Here is a 24,873-nt window from a genome sequence, read left to right as displayed (position 1 = left end):
AGCCACAGAGAAACCCTGTCTCGAAAAACCAAAAAAAAAAAAAAAGAACACTGTCTTTTTGCGATGGGATACCCCACACCATGATGCAACACTGCAGGAGAACTATGTGTTCATGGTGCAATGATAGCTGAAAGTATTAGGCCTCAGGGATATGATCAGAATACTGTGTGTGTGTGTGTGTGTGTGTGTGTGTGTGTGTGTGTGTGTGTGTGTGTGTGTATGAAATTCTCAAAGAATTTTTTTTAAAAGATTGTCTCAGAAGGAAAAAGCAATGGACGGGAGTTTCAGGCAAAATTCCCTTTGTGCGGAACCTTAGATTTCTCCATTGCCTAGTTTATAATTGTCTGATTCTGCCTAGTTTAGAGTTATTTTAAAGTAACAATTTATGCATTTAAAGTAACTATTTTAAAATAGTTTCCCTTGAGAAAAGTGGGAGCTGCCTGTAATGTCCTTATACCACCCAGCCAGAGGGGTCCTCCTGAGTAATTGCTCTGGCAGCCAGTGCTGTGCATATAAATCTGCAGTTAACAGGTTAGATATTCACTGTGCAATGCACCACAAGAAAAAAAACCCTGATGTCTTCTCTGGGTGTAACCTGCTTTCCAAAAGAGCCACTCGTTAGGATATAGCAGCATCCCCTGCTTCCTTCTACCCCCCCCCCCCACCTGTTGTCATTCACTACAATTTATGCAGGAACCAAGTTTTCAGGGATTACATAACAAATACCCTAAGTTTCTGTTTTCAGGCTGGACTGCACTGCATGAGGCCTGTAACCGGGGCTATTATGACATCGCCAAGCAGCTGTTAGCCGCTGGTGCAGAGGTGAACACTAAAGGGCTGGATGACGACACACCTTTGCACGATGCCGCCAACAACGGGCACTACAAGGTTGGCATCTCCCTGCGGCCCTGCAGTGGCTGCTCTGTCCTTAACTTCTGGACCATTCTACAGCTTCATGTTTCTCTGTCTTAGCTAGTTTTCACATTTTCTGATACTGGGAAGTGAGTTTTATGTTGTCATTGTTGTCCCCTGTTGCTCCCAATCCCCTTTTCAGCCCTAAGGCCTAGCTGTTCATTCTGCCCTACGTCAGTTCCTGGATAACCTCTCAATTCTGATGACTAATAGCACTATATTAAATGTACAGTGTTGGCTCTGTTGATCTGGCTGGATAGCTTTATGAGTTACTGCTGCATCCCTGTTAGCATTGGTACTGATCCCATCCAGAAGGTCAATCCAAAGTCTTGGGTAGGGTAATAATTGAGACGTAAAGTCAGCACATGGAATTATAGTCAAAATTAGATTACTGTAGTAGGTCAGGACTTCATCTCTTACGGTCAGGGCTTCCTGTAGGTTTGCTGCAGGAAACACCTAAGATGTGGTAGACATATCTTAGTCTTAGGTTGCAGTAGTGACTTCATTACCAGACTCCCTTTGAGGGGACAGGACAATAAGACGGATGAAGAGGAAAAGATCTGCCCAAGTTAGCAGTGCTATAAAGCAGTCCCAGCCTGGCTATTTTGAGAGGTATCAAAACCCTATAGAACCAGATTCCCCAAGAACCCAGTGATGAATCATTGTGGGTTAGGGCTTCTAAATGAAAAGATTAATGAGACAGCCCAGAAAAACTGACGCTAATTTATATATATATATATATATATATATATATTGAATACTTAGGTGAGATAATGGTATGACGGTTGATTTGCTTGCAGGTTTTAAGCCCTTTTATAAAAATGTACTGGAAAAGTTTATGTCTGAGACTTGTAAAAAAAACAATGCCCTGACAGGTAGGCAGTTTGAGTAAAGCTGATTGTGAGCTAGCAGGCGATAAAACTGGGGGGCAAGGGCCATTATCTAAATACTTCCGTGAGTTTTACATTTTTATAATTATGGGAACAAAAAAGCCATGGGAACACCGTGAGGTGAATACAATAGTGACCTCTTAGTTGAAAACATATGGATGGGGTGGTCCAAAAGGCAGCTTTTGAAAGCTCCTCTTCATGGCTGGAACAAGGAGATGAAAGAGACATAAAAATAACAGGACTAGTAGAAACATTGCTGGTCTTAGCGGAAATTCATGGGAGGGTACTGATCTTTAACAGCAGAGAAGTAGATCCTTGGTCCCAGCACCACAGGATCCAAATTCTGACAACAATCAACACAAGGAAGGAGACAGCTTTATCTGTACCTTGATTGTAAGCCAAGCAAGTGAAACCGATTCCTCAGATTGTAAGACAAATTTTGGTGGTTTGTAACAGCAGCAGTAGAAAAATATGCTAAAAGCTCTCCATGCTCATGATCCAATGCAAAACATTACCTTGAAGTGAAACACTATGAGTGACAAGAGTATGTATTAAAGCCTGAACTACAGTTGAGGGTAGACTGAAACTGGATGTTTGCACTGGAGTTGAGTTTCTCTCTCAGCCATATAAACACAGGTTGCTGATTATAAATGGTTGAATAGAGCTGTTGAAATGTCACCTTGAATGTTTCTGTCACCCATGTAACCATCTTTATGCATGTAAAATCAAGCAAGGAGGAGTTATCTTACTTTCTAATGTAAATGAAAATAAAGAAATCAGCTGACAGAAATGTGGTCTTTGTTTCCTCTATTTTCCACACCCCTGTCCTCCAAAGATAACTTCCCCCATGTACCTACCCTTTGGACCTGCACTGCTGACCAGCTCTCTCTTGGTGGGACGGGAGTTGTATAAGATTATGGGGAAGAGGTAGCACATCGAGGAGGAGAGATGAAGAAAACATGGAGGAAGTGAACCACTTTTGGAGGGGACCCTCATAAAAGAGGACAGCTCTGCTGGGCACCTAGAGACCCTACCACATGGCTCTGCATACAGCACCCCAGCAGGGTTTAGAAGGGGCTATAGCTTTCTACAGGCATGGCAGAGTAACTACTTTTCAAATAGTCTGCTAATACCATTATTAATGTTTTGTAGGTGGTGAAGTTGTTGTTACGGTATGGCGGAAACCCTCAACAAAGCAACAGGAAAGGCGAGACACCGTTGAAAGTAGCCAATTCCCCAACGATGGTGAATCTCCTGTTAGGCAAAGGCACATACACTTCCAGTGAGGAGAGCTCCACTGGTAAGCCAGGCAGACAGACCATGTGAGTGGGTGGGCGAGGTTCTGAACTCCCTGTTGGGGGAGCACCCTGCAGCGTCTATATATGATATTCTCCTGCAGATTATTACACAGAGTCTACAAGGTAACTTGTACCTTCAGGAACTTCCAGGTACAGGAGTTTTCCAGGGTGCCTCACTGTCAAGATGTCTGTACTTTGCTCAGGTGCCAGCCTTGTGTCTTTTTTTTTTTTTTTTTTTTTTTTTATTTAACAGCTCAGGGTGTCCTGGAACAGCTCTTGGAGACCAGGCTGGTCTCGAACTCACAGAGATCCGCCTGCCTCTGCCTCCCAAGTGCTGGGATTAAAGGCGTGCGCCACCACGCCCCGTGGATTCCTTCTGCCTGTGGTTGGCCTCAGATGTGACAAAAGTAAAGTGCTTCTTCAGAAGCAAAACCAGCCAGTCTCCCCTTCTGGGAGGCCTGTTCCCTCCACAGCTGCAAAGTATTCTTAGCTGATGCTAGGAAATGATTCGGACCTGCCTGATATCTCCCTTTCTTTTCCCAACAGAGAGCTCTGAAGAGGAGGACGCCCCATCATTTGCACCTTCTAGCTCCGTCGATGGCAATAACACAGACTCTGAGTTTGAGAAAGGCCTCAAACTTAAGGCTAAGAATCCAGAGCCCCAGAAAACTGTTACCCCTGTCAAGGACGAGTATGAGTTTGATGAGGATGATGAGCAGGACAGGGTCCCTCCTGTGGATGACAAGCACTTGCTGAAGAAAGACTATAGGAAAGAAACTAAGTCAAACAGCTTCATTTCAATACCCAAAATGGAAGTTAAGAGTTACTCAAAAAACAACACGCTTGCACCAAAGAAGGCAGCCCATCGCATTTTGTCAGACACATCAGATGAAGAGGATGTGAGTGTTGCCATGGGGGCTGGAGAGAAACTGAGATTGTCAGCACATACAATGCTACCTAGTAGTAAAGCACGAGAATCTTCTAATTCTAGGCAGCAAAAAGAAAAAAACAAATTGAAAAAGAAGCGAAAGAAAGAAACAAAAGGAAAAGAAGTTCGGTTTGGAAAGAGGAATGACAAATTTTGTTCCTCTGAGTCAGAAAGTGAGTCCTCAGAGAGTGATGAGGATGATGGGGACTCTGTGGGAAGCGCAGGCTGCCTCAAGGGGTCCCCTCTGGTGCTGAAGGACCCTTCCCTATTTAGCTCACTGTCTGCCTCCTCCACCTCGTCTCATGGTAGTGCTGCAGCCCAGAAACATACTTCTGGCCACACGGACCAGCACACTAAGCACTGGCGCACTGACAATTGGAAAGCCATTTCTTCCCCAGCCTGGTCTGAGGTCAGCTCTTTATCAGACTCCTCAAGGACGGGACTGACCAGTGAGTCTGACTGCTCCTCCGAGGGCTCCAGTGTGGAATCTCTGAAGCCCACAAGGAGGAAGCAGGAACACCGTAAAAGGAGTGGCCTACAGAGCATGCCACCTGAGAAGAGAAGCACCTTCCACCCTTGTCCAGATGGAGCTGTCCCCAAGATGGACAAGGAAGGGAAAATAGTCAAAAAACACAAAACAAAACACAAACATAAAAACAAGGAGAAAGGACAATGTTCAGTCAGCCAAGAACTTAAATTGAAAAGCTTTACGTACGAGTATGAGGACTCCAAACAAAAGCCAGATAAGGCCATCCTCTTAGATAACGACATTTCCACTGAAAATAAGTTGAAAGTATTGAAGCACGACAGAGACCATTTTAAGAAAGAAGATAAACTTGCTAAGATGAAGTCAGAGGATAAAGAGTGGCTCTTTAAGGATGAAAAGGCACTAAAGAGAATCAAGGATATGAACAAAGACATCAACAGATCATTCCGGGAAGAAAAAGACCGTTCCAGTAAGGCAGAAAGGGAGAAGTCTACAAAGGAAAAGTCTCCCAAGGAGGAAAAACTGAGACTGTACAAAGAGGAAAGGAAGAAAAGGTCCAAAGACCGACCTTCCAAGTTAGAGAAGAAAAATGACATGAAAGAGGACAAGGTTTCCAAGGAGAAGGACAAGGCCTTCAAAGAGGACAAAGAAAAACTGAAAAAGGAAAAGGTGTACAGAGAAGATGCTAATTTTGATGAATATTGTAACAAAAGTCAGTATCTGGAGCATGATGACACCAAATTCAGCCTTTCTGATGACCAACAAGAGAGGTGGTTTTCTGACCTGTCAGATTCCTCTTTTGATTTCAAAGGAGAGGACAGCTGGGACTCTCCAGTGACAGACTATAGGGACATCAAGACTGACTCAGTGGCCAAACTTATCCTGGAAACAGTCAAAGAAGAGAATAAGGAAAAGAAGCGTGACAACAAAATCCGGGAAAAGCGAGACTTCAGAGACTCTTTCTTCCGAAAGAAAGACAGGGACTATCTAGACAAGAATTCTGAGAAGAGGAGAGACCAAACAGAAAAGCATAAAAGCATCCCCAGCTATCTCTCTGAGAAAGACAAGAAGAGGCGAGAATCTGCTGAAGTGGCCCGGGACAGGAGGGATACGCTAGAGGGCTCCCGGGAACGGAGGGATGGGCGTATGCGATCTGAAGAAGTGCACAGGGAGGACCTAAAGGAGTGTGGCTGTGAGAGCACCTTCAAGGACAAGTCAGACTGTGACTTCACCAAGAACCTGGAGCCCTGGGAACGGCCCCATGCAGCTCGGGAAAAAGAGAAAAAGGATGTCCTAGAAAAGGAGAAGAAGGACAAGGGCAGAACAGAAAAGTACAAAGACAAGTCCAGTGAGAGAGACAGGAGCGAGAAGTCTGTCCTCGAAAAGTGTCAGAAAGACAAAGAGTTTGAAAAATGTTTTAAAGAGAAGAAAGATAGCAAGGAAAAGCATAAAGACATACACAGCAAAGACAGGAAAGCTTCCCTTGACCAAATGAGAGAGAAGAAGGAGAAGATGTTCCCTAGCATCATCTCAGAAGACTTCTCAGAAAAAAAGGACGATAAAAAGGGGAAGGAAAAGAGCTGGTACATCGCAGACATATTCACAGATGAAAGTGAAGACGAGAAAGATGATTACATGACCAGCAGCTTCAAAGTTGGAGAGGCCAGTGACACACAGAGAGTGGACAGCCTCCAGGAGAAGGAAGATGGAAGAGAACATCCCTCAGATAGGCACAGGAAGTCCTCTTCTGACAGGCAGCACACAGAGAAGCCAAGAGACAAAGAGCCCAAGGAAAAGAAGAAAGACAGAGGAGTTGTGGAAGGGGGGAAGGACAAGAAGGAAAAAATCTTTGAGAAACACAAAGAAAAGAAAGATAAAGAGTGTGCAGAAAAATACAAGGACAGGAAAGACAGAGTTTCTGTCGACTCTGCCCAAGACAAGAAAAATAAACAGAAGCTCCCTGAAAAGATTGAAAAGAAACACTTTGCTGAAGACAAGGCCAAGAGTAAGCACAAAGAGAAGCCAGAGAAGGAGCACTCCAGAGAAAGAAAATCTTCACGAGGCCCTGAAGTGGAGAAGAGCCTACTAGAGAAGCTGGAGGAAGAGGCTCTGCATGACTACCGTGAAGACTCCAATGACAAAATCAGTGAAGTCTCCTCTGACAGTTTTGCTGACCATGGCCAGGAACCCAGCCTAAGCACGCTTCTAGAGGTATCCTTTTCTGAGCCACCACCAGAGGACAAGGCCAGGGAAAGTACCTGCCTCTCGGAGAAGTTGAGGGAGAAGGAGAGGCACAGGCATTCCTCATCATCCTCTAAGAAAAGCCATGAGCGTGAGAGAGCCAGGAAGGAAAAGGCGGAGAAGAAAGAAAAGAGTGAAGACTACAAGGACAGTAGCAGTGGCATCAGGAAGGACTCCAACCAATATGAAAAAGACTTCTTAGATACAGAAACTTACGGGGTTTCTTACAACACAAAAGCTGACATTGAAGAGGAGCTAGATAAAGCTATTGAATTGTTTTCTTCAGAAAAGAAAGACAGAACTGATTCTGAAAGAGAACCTCCAAAGAAAATAGAAAAGGAACTAAAGCCGTATGGGTCAAGTGCCATCAGCATCCTAAAAGAGAAGAAGAAAAGAGAGAAGCACAGAGAAAAGTGGAGGGAGGAGAAGGAGAAACACCGGGACAAGCATGTAGATGGGTTCCTCAGACATCACAAGGATGAGCCAAAGTCTGCAGCCAAAGATAAGGACAACCCTCCCAACTCCTTTAAGGAGAAGTCTAGGGACGAAAGCCTGAAGCTCAGTGAGACCAAGCTGAAGGAGAAATTCAAGGAGAACACAGAGCGAGAAAAGGGCGACCCCATGAAGATGAGCAATGGGAATGACAAGCTCCTGCCATCTAGAGACTCAAGCAAGAAAGACATCAGGCCCCGCGAGAAGCTCCTGGGAGATGGCGATCTCATGATGACAAGTTTTGAAAGGATGCTATCCCAGAAAGATCTTGAGATTGAGGAGCGGCACAAGCGGCACAAGGAACGCATGAAACAGATGGAGAAGATGCGGCATAGGTCTGGAGACCCCAAGCTCAAAGAGAAGAAACCCACTGATGACGGGCGCAAAAAGAGCCTGGACCTTCCTTCCAAGAAAGCTGTGGGCCTAGATCCTCCGTTTAAAGACAAAAAGCTCAAGGAATCAGCTCCCATGCTTCCCACTGGTGAAAACAAGCCACACAATGGACCAGGTACAGAGTCCAAAGACTGGCTAACTGGGCAACCCTTGAAGGAGGTTCTACCTGCTTCACCCCGGACTGAGCAGGGCCGACCCACTGGGGTGCCTACCCCCACCTCAGTGGTGTCATGCCCCAGCTATGAGGAGGTGATGCACACGCCCAGGACCCCATCCTGCAGTGCTGATGATTACCCTGACCTGGTGTTTGACTGCACTGACTCCCAGCATTCAATGCCTGTCTCCACCACATCCACCAGCGCCTGCTCTCCACCCTTTTTTGACAGGTTTTCTGTGGCTTCCAGTGTGGTTTCAGAAAACCCAGGCCAGACACCTACAAGGCCTGTCTCCACAAACCTGTATCGCTCAATCTCTGTGGATATCAGAAGGACACCAGAAGAGGAATTCAGTGTTGGGGACAAGCTGTTCAGGCAACAGAGTGTTCCTGCAGCCTCTAGTTTTGATTCCCCAGTACAGCACTTAATGGAAGAAAAGGCTCCTCTGCCACCTGTTCCTGCAGAGAAGTTTGCCTGCCTGTCCCCTGGGTACTACTCCCCAGACTATGGTATTCCCTCACCCAAGGTGGACACTCTGCACTGTCCACCAACAGCTGTGGTCAGTGCCACACCACCCCCAGACAGTGTCTTCTCCAGCCTACCAGCAAAGTCTTCCCCTTCCCCAAGAGGTGAACTGTTGACCCCAGCCATGGAAGGGTCCCTGCCCTCAGATCTAGGCCTACCTCTGGATGCCACAGAGGACCAGCAGGCCACAGCTGCCATCCTTCCCAGAGAGCCCAGCTATCTGGAACCCCTAGATGAGGGTCCCTTCAACACGGTGATTACCGAGGAACCTGTTGAGTGGACACACAGTGCTGCAGAACAGGCCCTTTCTTCCACCCTTATTGCTAGTGCCTCTGAAAACCCTGTCAGCTGGCCTGTGGGCTCTGAACTTCTGCTAAAGTCTCCACAGAGGTTTGCAGAATCCCCAAAACATTTCTGCACTGGGGAGTCCCTCCATTCCACCACCCCAGGGCCCTTCAGTGCTGCAGAGTCCACATACCCCGTCTCTCCAGTCACTTACCCTCTGCCAGCCCCTGAGTCAGGCTTAGAGGAAGTCAAAGATGGTGGGACAGGAGCAGTCCCAGTGGCCATCTCTGCTGCAGAAGGGACTGCTCCTTACGCTGCTCCCGCCAGGCTGGAGTCCTTCTTCAGCAACAACTGTAAATCACTCCCAGATGCACCCCTGGACACAGCCCCCGAGCCTACATGTGTAACTACTGTGGCTCAGGTAGAGGCTCTGGGACCCTTAGAGAGCAGCTTCCTAGAAAGCAATCATAGTATATCTGCCCTCAGCCAGGTAGAACCAGTGCCATGGCACGAAGCCTTTACCAGCCCTGAGGATGACCTCGACCTGGGGCCTTTCTCACTGCCAGAGCTCCCTCTCCAGGCCAAAGATACTTCAGATGTTGAGGCAGAAGCTGTGGAGGGCAGTCCTGTTCCTCCAGTAGAGAGCTCTCCAGGCCCCACAGGGGTCCTCAGCAGTGGGGAGGTCTCTGCCTCAGCAGCTGAGGAACAACCAGTCCCAGCTACTGAGGAAACATCACCTCAGCTCTCCACTGAGCCTGAGTCCTCAGAGGAACCAAAGCTGGATGTAGTTCTAGAAGCTGCAGTGGAAACAGAGGTCCTGGCAGATGATAGTGCCCCTGAAGCTTCAGTCTCCAACTTGGTGCCAGCACCCAGTCCTGAACAGCATCCCCTGGGAAGTGTTGATGAAGAGACTGAGGCTGAAGAGGCTTCTGCTCCCTGCTGTGCACCTGAGGGCCCCAACCCAGATAGCTTGACACAGGCACATAATAGTGCAGAGACCACCTGTGTTGTGGCTGCAGCTGAAGGGCCCCCAGGCAACATTCAGCCAGAGGCTACAGACCCAGAGCCCAAACCTACAACTGAAGTCCCCAAGGCCCCCAAAGTGGAAGAAGTTCCTCAGCGCATGACCAGAAACCGTGCCCAGATGCTAGCAAGCCAGAGCAAGCAGAGCATACTCCCAACAGAGAAGGATCCAATGCCTGCCCCAACCTCTAGAGCCAAGGGCCGGTCCTCCGAGGAGGAAGATGCCCAGGCCCAACACCCCCGCAAGCGTCGCTTCCAACGTTCTAGTCAGCAGCTGCAGCAGCAGCTGAACACATCCACACAGCAGACTCGGGAGGTCATCCAGCAAACACTGGCCGCCATTGTGGATGCTATAAAGCTGGATGCCATTGAGCCCTACCACAGCGACAGGTCCAACCCATACTTTGAGTACCTTCAAATACGAAAGAAGATTGAAGAGAAACGCAAAATCCTCTGCTGCATAACTCCGCAGGCACCCCAATGCTATGCTGAGTATGTCACCTACACGGGGTCCTACCTCTTGGATGGCAAGCCACTCAGCAAGCTGCACATCCCTGTGGTGAGTGCTGTGGGATCTGTGTGTGCACAGCACCGGTCAGTAAGTAGGGCAAGAGGGTACTGATGAATAGAGACCTTTGGCACCTTTGTCAAGAGAGGCACTGGCATTCTTGGTTGTCATTTGTGAGGGTCAATGCCTCTATCTATCTCACTAGCCCTGCATTATATTCACCACCTCTGACCCAGCTGTACAGTGGGTGTGCAGATCGAGACCCTGTCCTCAATGGTTCCTTTCCTTTTCTTCCTGATTCCTTTCTTCACCCCTTTCATAGTGAATGGTCTCAGCTGGTTTTCTTCCTTTCTGTTCTCACCTGTCACGGTTCTTGGGTCTCACTGACTGGCACCCTGACACCTCCCGTCCTTTATTCGTCATTGCCGTTCTAAGACATCCATGACTTGTCTGTCTGACAGGGCCATCTGTGTCCTGACCCTGCCTCCTGTAGCACATCCCACATGATCATGCAAATAGCTTCATCTGAGCTCCTCAGCACCTCAGAACTGGCCTGTTTTCATACAGACATATGCCACTTTCTTAAGATATTCATAAAAGCCAAAGGGAAACAAACCCCTTTTCACCTCACTACTTCCCTTCAAGCTTCTCCACCCAGCTGACTTTGTAGCTTGCTCACTTGCTGCTCCCTAATTTGGATGGTCTACATAGGGGTGTGTCTAGATGAGCATGAGGCCTGGAAGGCTTACAGTATGTTGTCAACATCCCAGAGCCTCTTCACGGGACCATAGGAATGAGGGTGGGTTCTACTCACTGTTACTACTTAGTGTGGTTGTCTAGTACCCTGCCCCCCCCCCCCCCCCCGCAGGTGTCCAGGATCTATTTGCACCTCAATTGCATGCAATCTGCTGAGTCCTATTCACTCCACATTCCCACTATGCTCCTTTGGCACGGGTACACCTGACTTTCCTTACACAAGGAACACAGCCCTTAGTTGCTCTCTGCCCTGCCTTTTCTGTCACTGTTTATAGGGCAGAGTTCACAAGCAACTCCTGGGTGTTGCTTTTAGGTAAGCATCTGGTACCTCTCAGCAGGTTTTTGGGTTTGGGTGCTGAGCTGGAGCATGTTTGAATTTTAAGTATGTTCTTTGTAGCTTACCCCTCTCTCCTTATATCTGTAGATCGCACCCCCTCCCTCCCTGGCGGAGCCCCTGAAGGAGCTGTTCAAGCAGCAAGAGGCTGTGCGGGGTAAGCTGCGCCTGCAGCACAGCATAGAAAGGGTAAGTGGAACCTTGGGCAAGGCGCCTGGTGGCATTGACTTTAAATTCACCTGTTCCTCTCCTTCCTCAGGAGAAGCTGATAGTGTCCTGCGAGCAAGAGATTCTTCGGGTTCACTGCCGTGCAGCCAGGACCATTGCCAACCAGGCAGTACCATTTAGTGCATGCACAATGCTGCTAGACTCTGAGGTTTATAACATGCCTCTGGAAAGCCAGGTCAGTACACTACCTGCTGTAGGTGCCAGCTTCCAACACCCCACCCCCACCACCCCCAAGCCTCTTCCCTGCTCACAGCATGCTTTGGGATCCAAGCACCTAACCCCAGGTTGCCTCAGAAGTCAGGGGAGTGTCATAGAAAAGGCCCTCGAGCCTTTATATTTCAGTCTCTTAGAGCATTTCTAAGTTCCTCTGGGGTACCTGTGTATGTACCACAAGTAGGCAGCACACTCCCTCTCACAGGCTGCAGGGGTGATTGATGTCAGTATGCTTAAATGTGCTGCCCCATCTACAGCTAAAGGGGGACCAAAGCTGGTGTGTTAGTGGCCATGATGGGTCAATGATAACTTCAGCAACAAGACCTAGCCACAACTCTATGGCGTTTCAAGGTCCCTGCCAGCAAGCAAGCTGCAGCATTCTGCTTACAGACCAGAGGCCTAGCCAAGCTTCTTAGCTGGTTTTATCTGGGGTAGTTAGAGCCACGGAGCCTGGAAGCACTTAGGCTACAGCCCATCTACCTACACTACCCACCAAAGCAGCATTGTAATGCGTTTCTGTCCTAACCTGCCCCTGAACACAGTCCTACTACTATATTGCCTTAAGGCAACTCCTAGCAATCTTTATCTTTCATGTTTATATTTTGTGTGGGAGTGTGTATATATGTTTTGTGGATACATCTATCGAGATTTCTGTATTTGTGGCTCAGATCCAGCAGATAGCACATATTCTTTAGCTCTTCTCTGTGACTTCTTGCTCTGCGTCATTTCAGATCTTAAGTCTTTTTTCAGTTCATTAACATACTTGGGGGGAAAGGAGCACACATACTTTCCCCATTTTGCACAAGTTAACAACAGATACTCTTTTTAGAGACAGAATCTCATGTAGCCTGGGCCAGCTTTGAACTCCTGCTCTGCATCTAGTTCCTAAGTGCTGGGACTACAGGGACTGCAGGCGTGTACCACTATGCGCAGCACAAAAAGATATTCTGCAGTTGTCAGCAAACTGGGGCAGATAATTGAGAATTTTGTTTAAATACAAAAGACTGGTGCTTTTCAAGCAAGCATGCTTTTGAAGGTGAAAGACAAGAGACAATCTCTGCCAGGTGAAGGCGTAAGTCACAAACAATCCCACAGCAGTTTGGAATTTATGATTAATAAGGTGGTATTTATTTAAAGGGGAAAAAACTTAGCGATCACCGTCCCAGACAACAGCCCTCTGCGCAGTCAGGAAGGAGTCTAGTCACTGGAAGCGGAGCAGGGAGTAAGAGAGAGCTGAGGAGGGAAGACACCGCTATTTTAAAGAGAGAGGCCACGCCCCAATGGGCTGATATCTCAGCGGCTATTGGCTGGAGGAGCAGAAGGACCTCCTGCAACACTTGCTGATGCATATTGGACATTGGATAAAAACTTGGGTTACAGGAGGTCGTGAGCCAACTGTTTCAGAACTTTTTAACTGGCTTTGCCCCTGGCATCCAGACATATAGGCCAACTATATCAGAGCAGTCTTTTGCTACAGCCATTCCAGCTCCAGGTTCTCTCCCTTTGTGAGGCAATGTAAAACTTGGTTCTTGTTTGCAAGTCCATCACATACAAACAAGATTGTGTGATGAAAATGAAGTGAGGGTCTACTTACAGCTCATGCTGCACACAGAGGGAAAGCCAGTAAGGACGCTGATCCCAGTCTACAGAACACACCTTCAGGCTTTTCAGCCATTCTTTTCAAAGTGGGAAAATTGCTTTTAGCTTCTAAAAAAGAATAAATTAAATAAATATGCCATTGCTAGCTTTATATGATCCTATAATGGAGGACACAGTTTATATAATTGTCTTGATCTGTCCCTCTGAATACACTAGACTCCTGCATAGGAAACTGGTTCCACTCAGCCCTACCCTGTAAATAGCGACTGCCTCATCACTCAGGGGGGCAAAGACTGAGTCCGTGGCCACCAGTGCCTGGGAGTACTTTTCCTCAAGGACAAGAGCAAATGATTGAAACGTACTGCTAAGATGAGGATACCCGTGTTCACTGATGAATAAAGGACTGAACCATCAACGGTTTCACCCTTAGCCCCCAAGAGCTTTTGTGAACATCTGTTTGGTTCTACAGGGTGATGAGAACAAGTCTGTACGGGATCGCTTCAATGCCCGACAGTTCATCTCTTGGCTGCAGGACGTAGATGACAAGTACGACCGTATGAAGGTGAGTTCTTGTAGTGTCAGTGTTCTGAGCAAGGGAGGCCATACCACTACCACACATGATCACAAGTGATGCTTTTGCATGTTCCCCATTACTGCTGCTATCAGGGAACAAAGGTCTTGGGTCTATTGTCTCTTCAGACAGGCTGGCCTTGAACTCACAGAGACAGTCCTAGAAAGAGATAAAATGGCAAATCTTGGTAAAAACATATTCGGTGTTAATGTCTTTTAGAACCAAAATGTGAATGGGTTTCTTCATTCAGAAGACTATGAAAGTATGGGTTGGAGGAGGCTGTCTGCCTCCCTGTAGTGTGGGAAACATGCGAGCTGGTAGTTTGCATTGAGTAAGTCATGCATCTAAATTAGCAATTTAATTGATTTCAGTCATTTAAAACTTAAGGATATGATGAGCAATGTATTTATTGAGATAATCCAATCAACTGGACTCCCAAAGCTGTCTGTCCTTGGCTAACCAGAGTTGGCCACATTACCGCATCAAGCTTAAGCATCACCTCTGAGCATGGGTGGATTCCCTGGCCCATGCTTAAAATTTGGCCCCAAAACGTATCCTACTACATCCAGGTCCCTTATATACATGTTTAACTGACGTTTCTACTATGAACACAAATCTCTATCTCTCTCCCTCTCCCTCTCTCTCACACACACAAGATGAAAACTGAAAGCATAGCTGTTTCAGTTCTGGTTAAAAAAAAAAAAAAGCATAGCTGTTTCAGTTCTGGTAAAATGCTACAACTCCTAGAGGTGAGTTAGATGTACCAACAACTGCTGGTAGAGCACTTGAGGGTCAGACCTCCAGTCTGATGTGCAGAACTGGGGAGGTCCATCTGCCCAATGTATCTGACTTACCAGATGGAGGTTCTATGGTAAAAACCAGGGTGGGTTTGCAGTGCTGTGTTGAACCTAGAGGCAATGTGGAAACTGGGGGCTAGCCATTCCTCTCACCTTGTGTATCATGTCCCACAGACATGTTTGCTGATGCGACAGCAGCATGAGGCTGCAGCCCTCAATGCTGTGCAAAGGATGGAGTGGCAGCTGAAGGCCCAGGAGCTGGACCCCGCTGGGCACAAGTCCCTGTGTGTAAATGAGGTGCCATCCTTCTACGTGCCCATGGTTGACGTCAATGATGATTTCGTACTATTGCCAGCATGACATTCAGAGGAAGGTCACAGGACACAAACAAGGGCCACATAGGTCGCCCAGTGCTGCCGATGAGTCCCGGCAGCGGAGGAGGGAGCACCACGTCCATTAAGTGGGAGGAGCCCAGAGACTGCACCTGGCCACTTGTCTCCCGCTTCAGATACCAGTGAGGCAGAATGCATCTCTTTTTACAGTTGCTATGGGGAGCACAAGGCCTAGACACTGCAGAGCTTTGCCAGCCTTGGGACAAGGAGACCATGGCCGCAGACAAGGTGGCTCTCTGTTCAGCCACACCCTCTGGGTTTTCTTGCAGCCAACAGGGCACTTGAGGAGTCACAGAACAGAGTGTGTTTTTTAATTTCTCGTTCCATTCTGATCAACTAATGGAAAATAGACTAAGGCATCAACCTCGCATAAGCAGTGACCTCCAGGTCAAAGAGGCAGGAAAGTGCTGTCCCGCCACGGGTCCCTGGGACAGGCTTGGACACTGGTGCCGGCAGGGGTCTGGCTGCCACCTGCCTCAACACAGGGACGCAGCCAGGACTCTCCAATAGTGTTTTTAATGGAGTCAAATCCACGTGGTTTGTATATTTTTCCTTTAATCTTGGGCATTTTGTTTCTCTTTCTGAGAACGTAACTTGAAACACTACAGAGCCAATAATCCTATAGAGTGTATCCGCAAACCTGTACAGTTTTATATACATTCACAATGTACTTTTGCTGCCTTCTAGATAATTTATTTTGCAACACATTACTGCACAGTTGTAAATAACTTATGTACTGTAACATCACTTTCAGTTATGTGTAAAGAAATAAATAAATTAATTAAAATGCTCTTTGTACATGCAATGTCCCTTCAGATAGCAGGGTTTCTCCTAGGAGGGGCCTGTATATTAATTAACACATGAAAGTATTTGTGCTTCCAGGGGATAGCTTGAAAGCAGAATCCTATGCTTCAGCTGCATCGTTCATCCCTGTTTCAGGTAGACCGACAAGGCTGGAGTAGGAGCCAAAAGAATAGACACCCAGAACCCTAGAACTTACCCTAAGCAGCCTGTCAGCTAGGGGGACCTGTTTTCTAAACAAAGTTCCCCTGTCCCTAAATCATGGAACTTGATCATGAAACATTTCTTTATGATCATGAAACATTTCTTTATAGCTCCATTTTGCACCATAAAGAAAAAAATGCATTATTTTCTTCAAGCATCCTTAGAACCATCCATTTTAGCCCACAGGGACAAATCACAAACTTTGTCACCCTACACATAAGACTTCCTTGCAACTCTGCACAAGTCTGATGTATTGCTGCCAGAGCCTGCCATACAGATAGCTGACATAAATGCATAGAGAGTATTTACATCTTATATCAGCCTGAGAAGCCAGATCAAAATCCATGAGAGTTTTCTGTATGCCTGGTATCTCTAAAACCTAAGACTACCCATACATATATCAGTGGCCTGTCAACCTGAAAGACTATGAGCTGAGCTTCAAGCAAGGAGTATTCGACCGTCGAGATTTCTGCTGCCAGAGAGCCAGGAACCTCATGTACATGAAACCCAGCTCTGAAACACATGATGCCTGCAGAACATGTTCAGACCTCTAGACAACATAGAGACAGCGATTTTCAACACCCCCACCTCCAACACACACAAACACGGCAGATGCCTAGCTGAGGGTGCCAGGCTAGGGTAGAAAAAGGGAAAGAAGATGTAGAACACTGATGGCAGCACTTCTTCAACCTGTAAATGGGTACCAGTTTTCATAGAACACTCAGGAGCATTAGGACCACTGGGTTGGCCTCTCCTGTCCAGGGCTTTATCTGGAGAACCAGAGTAGTTCTCTCCCTGCGAGTGTCTTCCATCTTCCAAAAGGAAGCTGATTTCTGTCTTATACTGGAGATAGGAAAGGCATATAGCAGAGTAGAGAGAATGAGAAACTTAAACCAGAGGGGCAGTAGGAGTCACAGCCAAGATGGGCTGCAACAGGCACAGTAACTATACCTTACTCTAGACATTGGGAGTCTGCCACCTCAGTGTTGCTGAAGTTCTAATTAGGTAAAGGCAGTCCTGAACACTGAACTGCCAACTAATGAATGTCCAACAACATGCCTGGCCCCCACGTGGAAAGTGCCATTGTCCACACACACTGTGACAACCAGCAAGGTCTCAACTGAATTCCAGTTGACAACTTATAGAGCAATTGAAAGCCATAAAATAACACCTGTATACAAAACAATTGGATTTGTGTAAAATCTAAAACAGAAGTGAGCTTTGTGTCCCGGAGCTGGTGATGTTCTGATCCTTGAACTGGGGTTGACTCTGCACCTCTTATTTATATTTCACAAATAAATTTAGGAGAAAATGGCAAATAGGAGCCATATCTCCGTTTTCATAAGGCACCAGAAATAAGTCACAAACACCCTACCACAAAGTAATTCAGTGCAATTTACTTTCCAAAAAAGTCCCAAAACATGAGAACAAATGCAAAGCGGTGGTTTATAGGTCATAATCCTCTGAGGAGATAAAGTAGGGAATATTAGTTTGATAGGAAATGGTTAAGATTTCAAAGCAGCAAAGTACCTCCAAGATTCTGCTCCTTCAGATAGTCAACAGACACTGTTGAGACTTGCTATTCCAGTACTGCAGAAACTACTACACAGGCTTACAAAATACATGGTCTGCTCATGCAAGAAAGCGACCGAGATGTGAGAATAATGACGTCTGTGTCAGCTAGCCTGTCTCACCCCACTGGCTCTGGTGCCTTGAGAATCTCCTGCAGCCAGGAGGGGTCCCTACTTAGAGCCTATGACCATCTGGCCTACCTGACAGCTCCCTGGAAAAGCAACTGTTACTGGTTTGTCATTACTGGACTTCAAAGGAATTAGAAGGAATTACCTCTTCTTCCCACAGCATTGGTTAGAAACACCTCAGTAACACATGAGCCAATACATGGAGAAAGGTGTGCCATGGGCATCCTGAAAGCTTTAACGGACACACTCCTGGGGGAGGGAAAGCTGTAATAGGCCTGTGTGCATGCCCAGAAAGCATCTGAGAAGGTTTTCTTATCTCCACCTGAGATTGATCTCATGCATGCAAACTGCTCATGCAAATAGCAAATGAAGTCTAAAGTAGCATTATAACCTGTCAGAGCCACTGGAGAAAACCCTAGGGATGAGAAACTGATCTTACTAGACAAAGACTAAAAACCAACTTAGAAGTATGTGTTAACGAAAGAAAACATGTCTAAAGAATTATAACATGGCTGGTGATACAAAAATGCTGTCTCACTCGCCAGAACAAGTGGCTTTAGAGAATGAAATGGACATTCTGATAAATGATGAAAGGGTTGAATTTGAGTTGGAAGCTAGTGCTCTGGGAAGCAGCTTGTTGAGACAATCAAATTTAAGAGAGAAAAAGACTGAAGGAAAAGAAAACATCGCTTCTGCAGGCCCAGGGCCAGTGTGCATTGCCTGAAGGGGGAGTCCTTGAAGGAGGAAGGAATAAAGAATGGTCAGAAGTTGCCCAAATTTGGTTTAAAAAATTAAACTCAATAAATTCAAATAGATATAGTGTTAAAGTGTAAGAGAGCAGCAGGAGAGACCACTGCAGCCACAGGAAGGACCAACAGCCAGGACTAGACAGCAGAGGCATGAAGGTTAGAGGCAGCTGGCTGGCCTCCCAGAGTGTGCCAAGCATGACTGGAAAACTATCCCCTGAAATTGAGGAACAGAAGACATTTCTGGGTTAATGAAAAATTGTCTTAATTGCTAGCAGATCAGCTCTTTTTGGGGAAATGTTAGCATCCCCCCCCCACTTCGATATGGATCAGACAGGCAGGAAGTCATCACAAACCAATGATGTCTTTTGGTATCCATACAGCGTGCACCCAGCAGTAGCAAACTGCTTGCTGTCTATTGTATGTGGGTTACGCTTCAAGAAGAACAAGTAATAGGCCAGAAGTCAGTCTCAGCAAATCTAGAAGGATTGAAATGGCACAACATTGTGACTCTGGAATGAAGGGAATCTGGGTGATTGAGGAACATGAACATGTATCATCCTCCTAAGAAGCCCAGTAGCTTAGCAAGGAAGTCACAAGGGAACAAATTCAGAAGTCCTCAAGACCAGGGCAACCACACCATGCTTTTTGCTATATGGGGCCCACAGGACTGGTACCAACAGCATTTACAGCAGTTTCAGATCTGTGTCTCACCAAGAGGGCAAAAAGGGAGTCCCAGAAGAGCCAAAGGTCACAGCTCACTTGTTCTTTAAGAGGGCCCAACCTGCGCAAGCACAGATACGGTCTCTGATCCAGATTGAGCTTGAGTATGAGAACTGAGCTGAGGTCTGGAAATAGAGCTTTTCAGCGTACCATTTGCCTGGTTTCCATCCTCAGTAATGAGGTTCATGTCATCTATTCTATCATATACCCCATTGGCTCTGGTGCCTTGAGAAGCAGCCAAACTGACCTTAAGACGATGGGTGGGTGGGAGAGAGGAAAGGATAGACAGTGGGAACTGGCAAGACCACAGCCTGATGAAGCAAAGTAAGTCTCCACAGATGTTAAGCAAGTCTTATCCTGGATACAAGGAAAAGTTACTAAGCAGACAAAAACAAACCAAAGTTCATTCGCCTGGCAAGACCCTACAGATGCCTATGCCTCAACAACAGTGTTGGAGGCAGCAAATCTAACATTCTTTAGGCTATTTGAAATATACAACTTGTGAAAGAAACAGAAGACATAAAGAATACCCTGGGCTGGAGAGATGGCTCAGAGGCTAAGAGCACTGACTGCTCTTCCAGAGGTCCTGAGTTCAATTCCCAGCAACCACATGGTGGCTCATCTATAATGAGATCTGGTGCCCTCTTCTGGCATGCAAACATACATGGAAGGAATGTTGTATACATAATAAATAAATACATCTTTTGCCCATCAAAATCCCAGCAAAATTCTTCAAAGACCTCGAAAGAACAGTACTCAACTTCATTTGGAAAAGCAAAAAACCCAGGATAGCCAAAACAATCTTGGGCAATAAAAGAACTTCTGGAGGCATCACAATCCCTGACTTCAAACTCTACTACAGTACTGAAAACATCCTGGTACTGGCATAAGAACAGAAAGGAGGACCAATGGAACCGAATAGAAGACCTAGATATCAATTCACACATCTTTGAACACCTGATATTTGATAAAGAAGCCAAAAATATCAAATGGAAAAAAGAAAGCATATTTAACAAGTGGTGCTGGAATAACTGGATGTAGAAGAATGAAAATAGACCCATATCTATCACCATGCACAAAACTCAAGTCCATATGGATCAAAGACCTCAACATAAAGCCAGCCACACTGAACCTTATAGAAGAGAAAGTGAGAAGTACACTTGAACACATCGGCACAGGGAACCACTTCCTAAATATAACCCCAGCAGCACAGACACTGAGAGAAACTGAAAATCTTCTGTAAAGCAAAGGACATGGTCAACAAGACAAAACGACAGCTGACAGAATGGGAAAAGATCTTCACTAACCCCACATCAGACAGAGGTCTGATCTCCAAAATATACAAAGAACTCAAGAAATTGGACACCAAAAGATCACATAATCCAATAAAAAAAATGGAGTACAGACCTAAACAGAGAACTCTCAACAGAGGAATCTAAAATGGCTGAAAGACAATTAAGGAAATGTTCAACATCCTTAGTCATCAGAGAAATGCAAATCAAAACAACTCTGAGATTCCATCTGACACCTGTAAGAATGGCCAAGATCAAAAACACTGCTGACAACTTATGCTGGAGAGGTTGTGGAGAAGAGGGAACACTCCTGCACTGCTGGTGGGAATGCAAGCTTGTACAACCCCTTTGGATGTCAGTGTGGCGATTTCTCAGAAAAGTAGGAAACAGCTTTCCTCAAGACCCAATAATACCACTTTGGGGTATATATCCAAAGGATGCTCAACCGTGCCACAAGGACATGTACTCAACTATGTTCATAGCAGCTTAGTTTGTCATAGCCAGAACCTGGAAACAACCTAAATGCTCCTCGATCGAAGAATGGACTAGAAGAGCTAGTTCCAGGACAGGAACCAAAAAGCTACAGAGAAACCCTGTCTCGAAAAACCAAAAAAAAAAGAAAAAAAAAAGAAAAAAGAAAAAGTGGTACATTTACACAATGGAATACTACACAGCAGAAAAAATAATGACAGCTTGAATTTTGCAGGAAAATGGATGGAGCTAGAAAACATTATTTTGAGTGAGGTAACCCAGACACAGAAAGACAATTATCACATGTACTCACTCATAGTGGTTTTTAAACACAAAACAAAGAAAGCCTACAAAACACAATCCCAGAGAATTTAGACAACAATATGGATACTAAGAGAGACTCACATAGATCTAATCTACATGGGAAGTAGAAAGTATAAAAAGACAAGATCTCCTGAGTAAATTGGGAGCATGGGAACCTTGGGAGAGGGTTGAAGGGGGAGGGGAGAGGCAGGGAGGGGAGCAGAGAAAAATGTAGAAATCAATAAGTATCGTGGAAAAAAGAATACCCAAATGGCTGACTATATATAGAGAGAGACATATTTAAAATCTACCATATATATGGTAGTTTATGACTGTGATCCCAGCATTTGGGAGACTAAGGCCACCCTGGGCTATGTCGTGAGTTCCAAGGCAGGAAACAGTACACTTGGCATACACCTATACAGACATATATAAATAACAATAAGAAAATTTAAGATTCAGGCACACACCTTTAATCCCAACACTCAGAATCAGAGGCAAGCAGCTTTCTGTGAGTTCAAGGCCAGCCTGGTCTGCATACTAAGTTCCAGGACACTTAGGGCTGTTACACAGTGAATCCCTCTCATGGAAAACAAATGAACAAAAAAAAAAAAAACATAGGGCTGGAGAGATGGCTCAGTGGTTAAGAGCATTGCCTGCTCTTCCAAAGGACCCGAGTTCGATTCCCAGCAACCACATGGTGGCTCAGCAACCATCTGTAATGAGGTCTGGTGCCCTCTTCTAGCCTGCAGGCATATATGTAAACAGAATATTGTATGCACAATAAATAAATATTAAAAAAAAAGATAAAGAAAATTTAAGACTTAGAAAAAAAAAAACACAGATCTGCATAAAGAAAGGAAGAGCAACCAAGTGTAAGGGCACACACCACACCCACAGTCTTCATCCACACTCAGGAGGCCGGAGGAGGAAGACCCCAACCAGGGCTTCATAAGCAAGATCTTGTCTCAACCCCCACTCCAAGAAAACATGAAGAAGAATATAAACAAACTCTTTGTTAAGCCTTCGTGGTCTCGTCCTCCAGTCTTCCATTCTCTCTCCTCCCATGCCCTCCACCTCAAAGGCACACACAAAGCATGTTGGTCATTGCCTGGGAGGCTTTGGCGTATTTCATGGAGTTCTCAGGCTCAGATGCCTGGTTCCTAGGAATTGTTCTGGAGCATGGAGGTCACAGCTGCTAGCCAGGGCCCCTTGCCCAGAAGCTACTGCCTTTCCTTCGAAGTAAAATTAAGACACCAGACCAAACACGGGAAGGCACAAAGGACACCGAGCCCATAAATGCCATAAGACTACAACTGATCTAGACTTTGCAGGGCAACCTGTAATTCCAGTCCTCAGGTTTAGGGCCAGTCTGGTCAATATTAGAAGACCCCATCATCTAAACAAAGCCAAGAATGGTGGCTCATGTGGGTACGCTCAGCTCTGGAGGTAGAGGAAGTAGGACATTGCGACTTTGAGGCCAGCCTAGGCAATAGTACGAGACAGTGCCTCAAGATAAAAAATATACCTATATTAGAGAGAGAGAAAGAGAGAGAGGGAGAGAGAGAAGAGAGAGAAAGAGAGAAGAGATTGCAAGAGAGAGAGGGGGGAGGGGAGAGAGAGAGAGGGAGGGAGAGAGAGAGAGAGAGAGAGAGAGGGGGAGAGAGAGAGAGAGGGAGAGAGAGAAAGAAGAGATTGCAAGAGAGGGGGGAGGGGAGAGAGAGAGAGAGAAAGAGGGAGAGAGGAGATTGCAAGAGGGGGGGAGGGGAGAGAGGGAGAGAGAGAGGGAGAGGGGGAGAGAGAGAGGGAGAGAGAGAGAAGAGATTGCAAGAGAGGGGGGAGGGGAGAGAGAGAGAGAGGGAGGGAGAGAGGGAGAGAGAAAGGAGGTTGCAAGAGAGAGCGCACACGTGCTAGGAGACATTGACAGGCCTAGCAGCACCATCAGAAATGGTTCCAGTGGGCGTGGCAGGGCTCCTCCATAGTCCCAGTGTTTGGGAGGTAGAGGCAGAAAGATCGGATTCGATCCGCAGTCACATCAGGAGTCTGAGGCCGGAAGGAAGGAAAGGAGAGGGAGGGGGAGGAAGAGAATGAATGACAGCCGGTAATGACATCATGGTGTGAGTAGCACCCACATCTGGATGCAGCTGACTTCACAGATTGCTTCAGCAGCAGAACAACTTCTCAGGCTTACGTGGAACATGTGGGAAAGCACATTCCGACCCTAACAGATTTCAAGGGACTCATGCCAGGTCTGTTCTTAGACCACAACGGATTAAAGAAGAAGTAACAGAAAGACAGAGAAGTCCCAAAACTCTTCTAAATAACACAAGGGTCAAAGATGAAACATTTGACTTTTTTTTCTTTTTTGGGGGGAGCGGGCAGGGTCTAACTATATAGCCCTGGCTGGCCTGAAACTCACTATGTATACCAAGTTGACCTGGGTGCACATTTATAGCGATCTACCTGCCTCTCTCATGCTGGGATTAAAAGGTGTATGTTACCACACTAGCTAAAAGTTTTTGAATTAAATTTATTTTTTAATTTTATGTGCATTGGTGTTTTGCCTGCATATGTCTGTGTGACAGTGTTGGATCCCCTGGAACTGGAGTTACAGACAGTTGTGAGCTGCTATGTGGGTGTGGGGAGCTGAATCCAGGTCTTCTGGAAGGGCAGCCCTTAACAGCCGAGCTACCTCTCCAGCCCCTAAAAGTTTTTGCTTTATTTCTTCAAGATGGGGTTTCTCTGTATAACCCTGGCTGTCCTAGAACTCCTTTGTAGGCCAGACGGACCTGGAACTCACAGGGATCCTCCTACCTGACTAGGAAGGAAGCAGCAGGAAGATGGGAGTTCAAGGCCGCCCGGATTTAACCAGTCTAAAAGAGACAGAGTTCACACCTTTGACACCAGCACTTGGGATCTCAAGCCTTTAATCCAAGCACTAAGGAGGTGGAGACAGGAAGTAATACGGCTGGAGAGAGGGGGAGAGAGAGGGAGAGAGAGAGAGAGAGAGAGAGAGAGAGAGAGAGAGAGAGAGAGGTAAAAACTCTCTAGTAGATGGCTGCTCCGCTTCTCTGATCTTTTTGCTTTCACCCTCGACATCTAACTACAGGTTTTTATTATTAAGACCAAATAGATTTCGTGCTACGAGAAAGCTTGATCCGAGTTTGGAACCTAGTACCCGTATCAGGCATCTCATAACCACCTGTAACTCCGGCTCCAGGGGATCTGTCACCCTCTTCTAGCCTCCACAGGCACTGCCTCAAAATAACAAATAAAAGTAATCAAATAAATATTTTTAAAAATAGCCAATTTGTTTTTAAAAACATCAGAATTTGCAGGATGCAGCAAAAATCATGCTGAGAGGGAAATGTACAGCCTCTAAGATACACAACAAATGACCATAAACTCAATAACCTGACTTTCCAACCTAGGAAACTAGGAAAGGAAGAGTGGACCAATCCAAAGCCAGCAGACAAGACTGTGAAAGGCTGGAGCAGAAGCCAGTGAAGCTGCACACAGGGCATCAGTGGAGGGAACCATTGGAGCCAAACCTGGCTCTCTGAAAACACCATTCCAGCCTGCTTTGTTATATTTCCTAGAACAGGA

At 46.2% G+C, this 24,873-nt stretch overlaps 1 protein-coding gene across 5 annotated transcripts in view; it reads left to right on the top strand.

Annotated features, from left to right (window-relative positions):
* Ankrd11 (ankyrin repeat domain 11) overlaps positions 1–15,809 on the top strand; it is a 162,921-nt gene extending 147,112 nt beyond the window's left edge. For 3 of the 5 annotated variants that reach the window (XM_013354696.2, XM_026778455.1, XM_013354699.2), the window contains exons 7-13: positions 746–888; positions 2,955–3,102; positions 3,647–10,188; positions 11,318–11,416; positions 11,487–11,630; positions 13,737–13,829; positions 14,810–15,809. In XM_013354696.2, the coding sequence (XP_013210150.1) occupies positions 746–888; positions 2,955–3,102; positions 3,647–10,188; positions 11,318–11,416; positions 11,487–11,630; positions 13,737–13,829; positions 14,810–14,995 (7,355 nt within the window). In that variant the 3' untranslated portion in view covers positions 14,996–15,809. The remainder of the gene's footprint in view (positions 1–745; positions 889–2,954; positions 3,103–3,646; positions 10,189–11,317; positions 11,417–11,486; positions 11,631–13,736; positions 13,830–14,809) is intronic. The other 2 variants (XM_026778456.1, XM_026778458.1) reach the window with 1 other exon arrangement.
* The last annotated feature ends 9,064 nt before the right edge of the window (positions 15,810–24,873 follow it).

This window comes from Microtus ochrogaster, chromosome 4 (genome assembly GCF_000317375.1).
Source record: "Microtus ochrogaster isolate Prairie Vole_2 chromosome 4, MicOch1.0, whole genome shotgun sequence".
NCBI lineage: Eukaryota > Metazoa > Chordata > Mammalia > Rodentia > Cricetidae > Microtus > Microtus ochrogaster.
The sequence above is the reverse complement of the archived record's forward strand: the minus strand, read 5'-3'. Positions and strand labels throughout refer to the sequence as shown.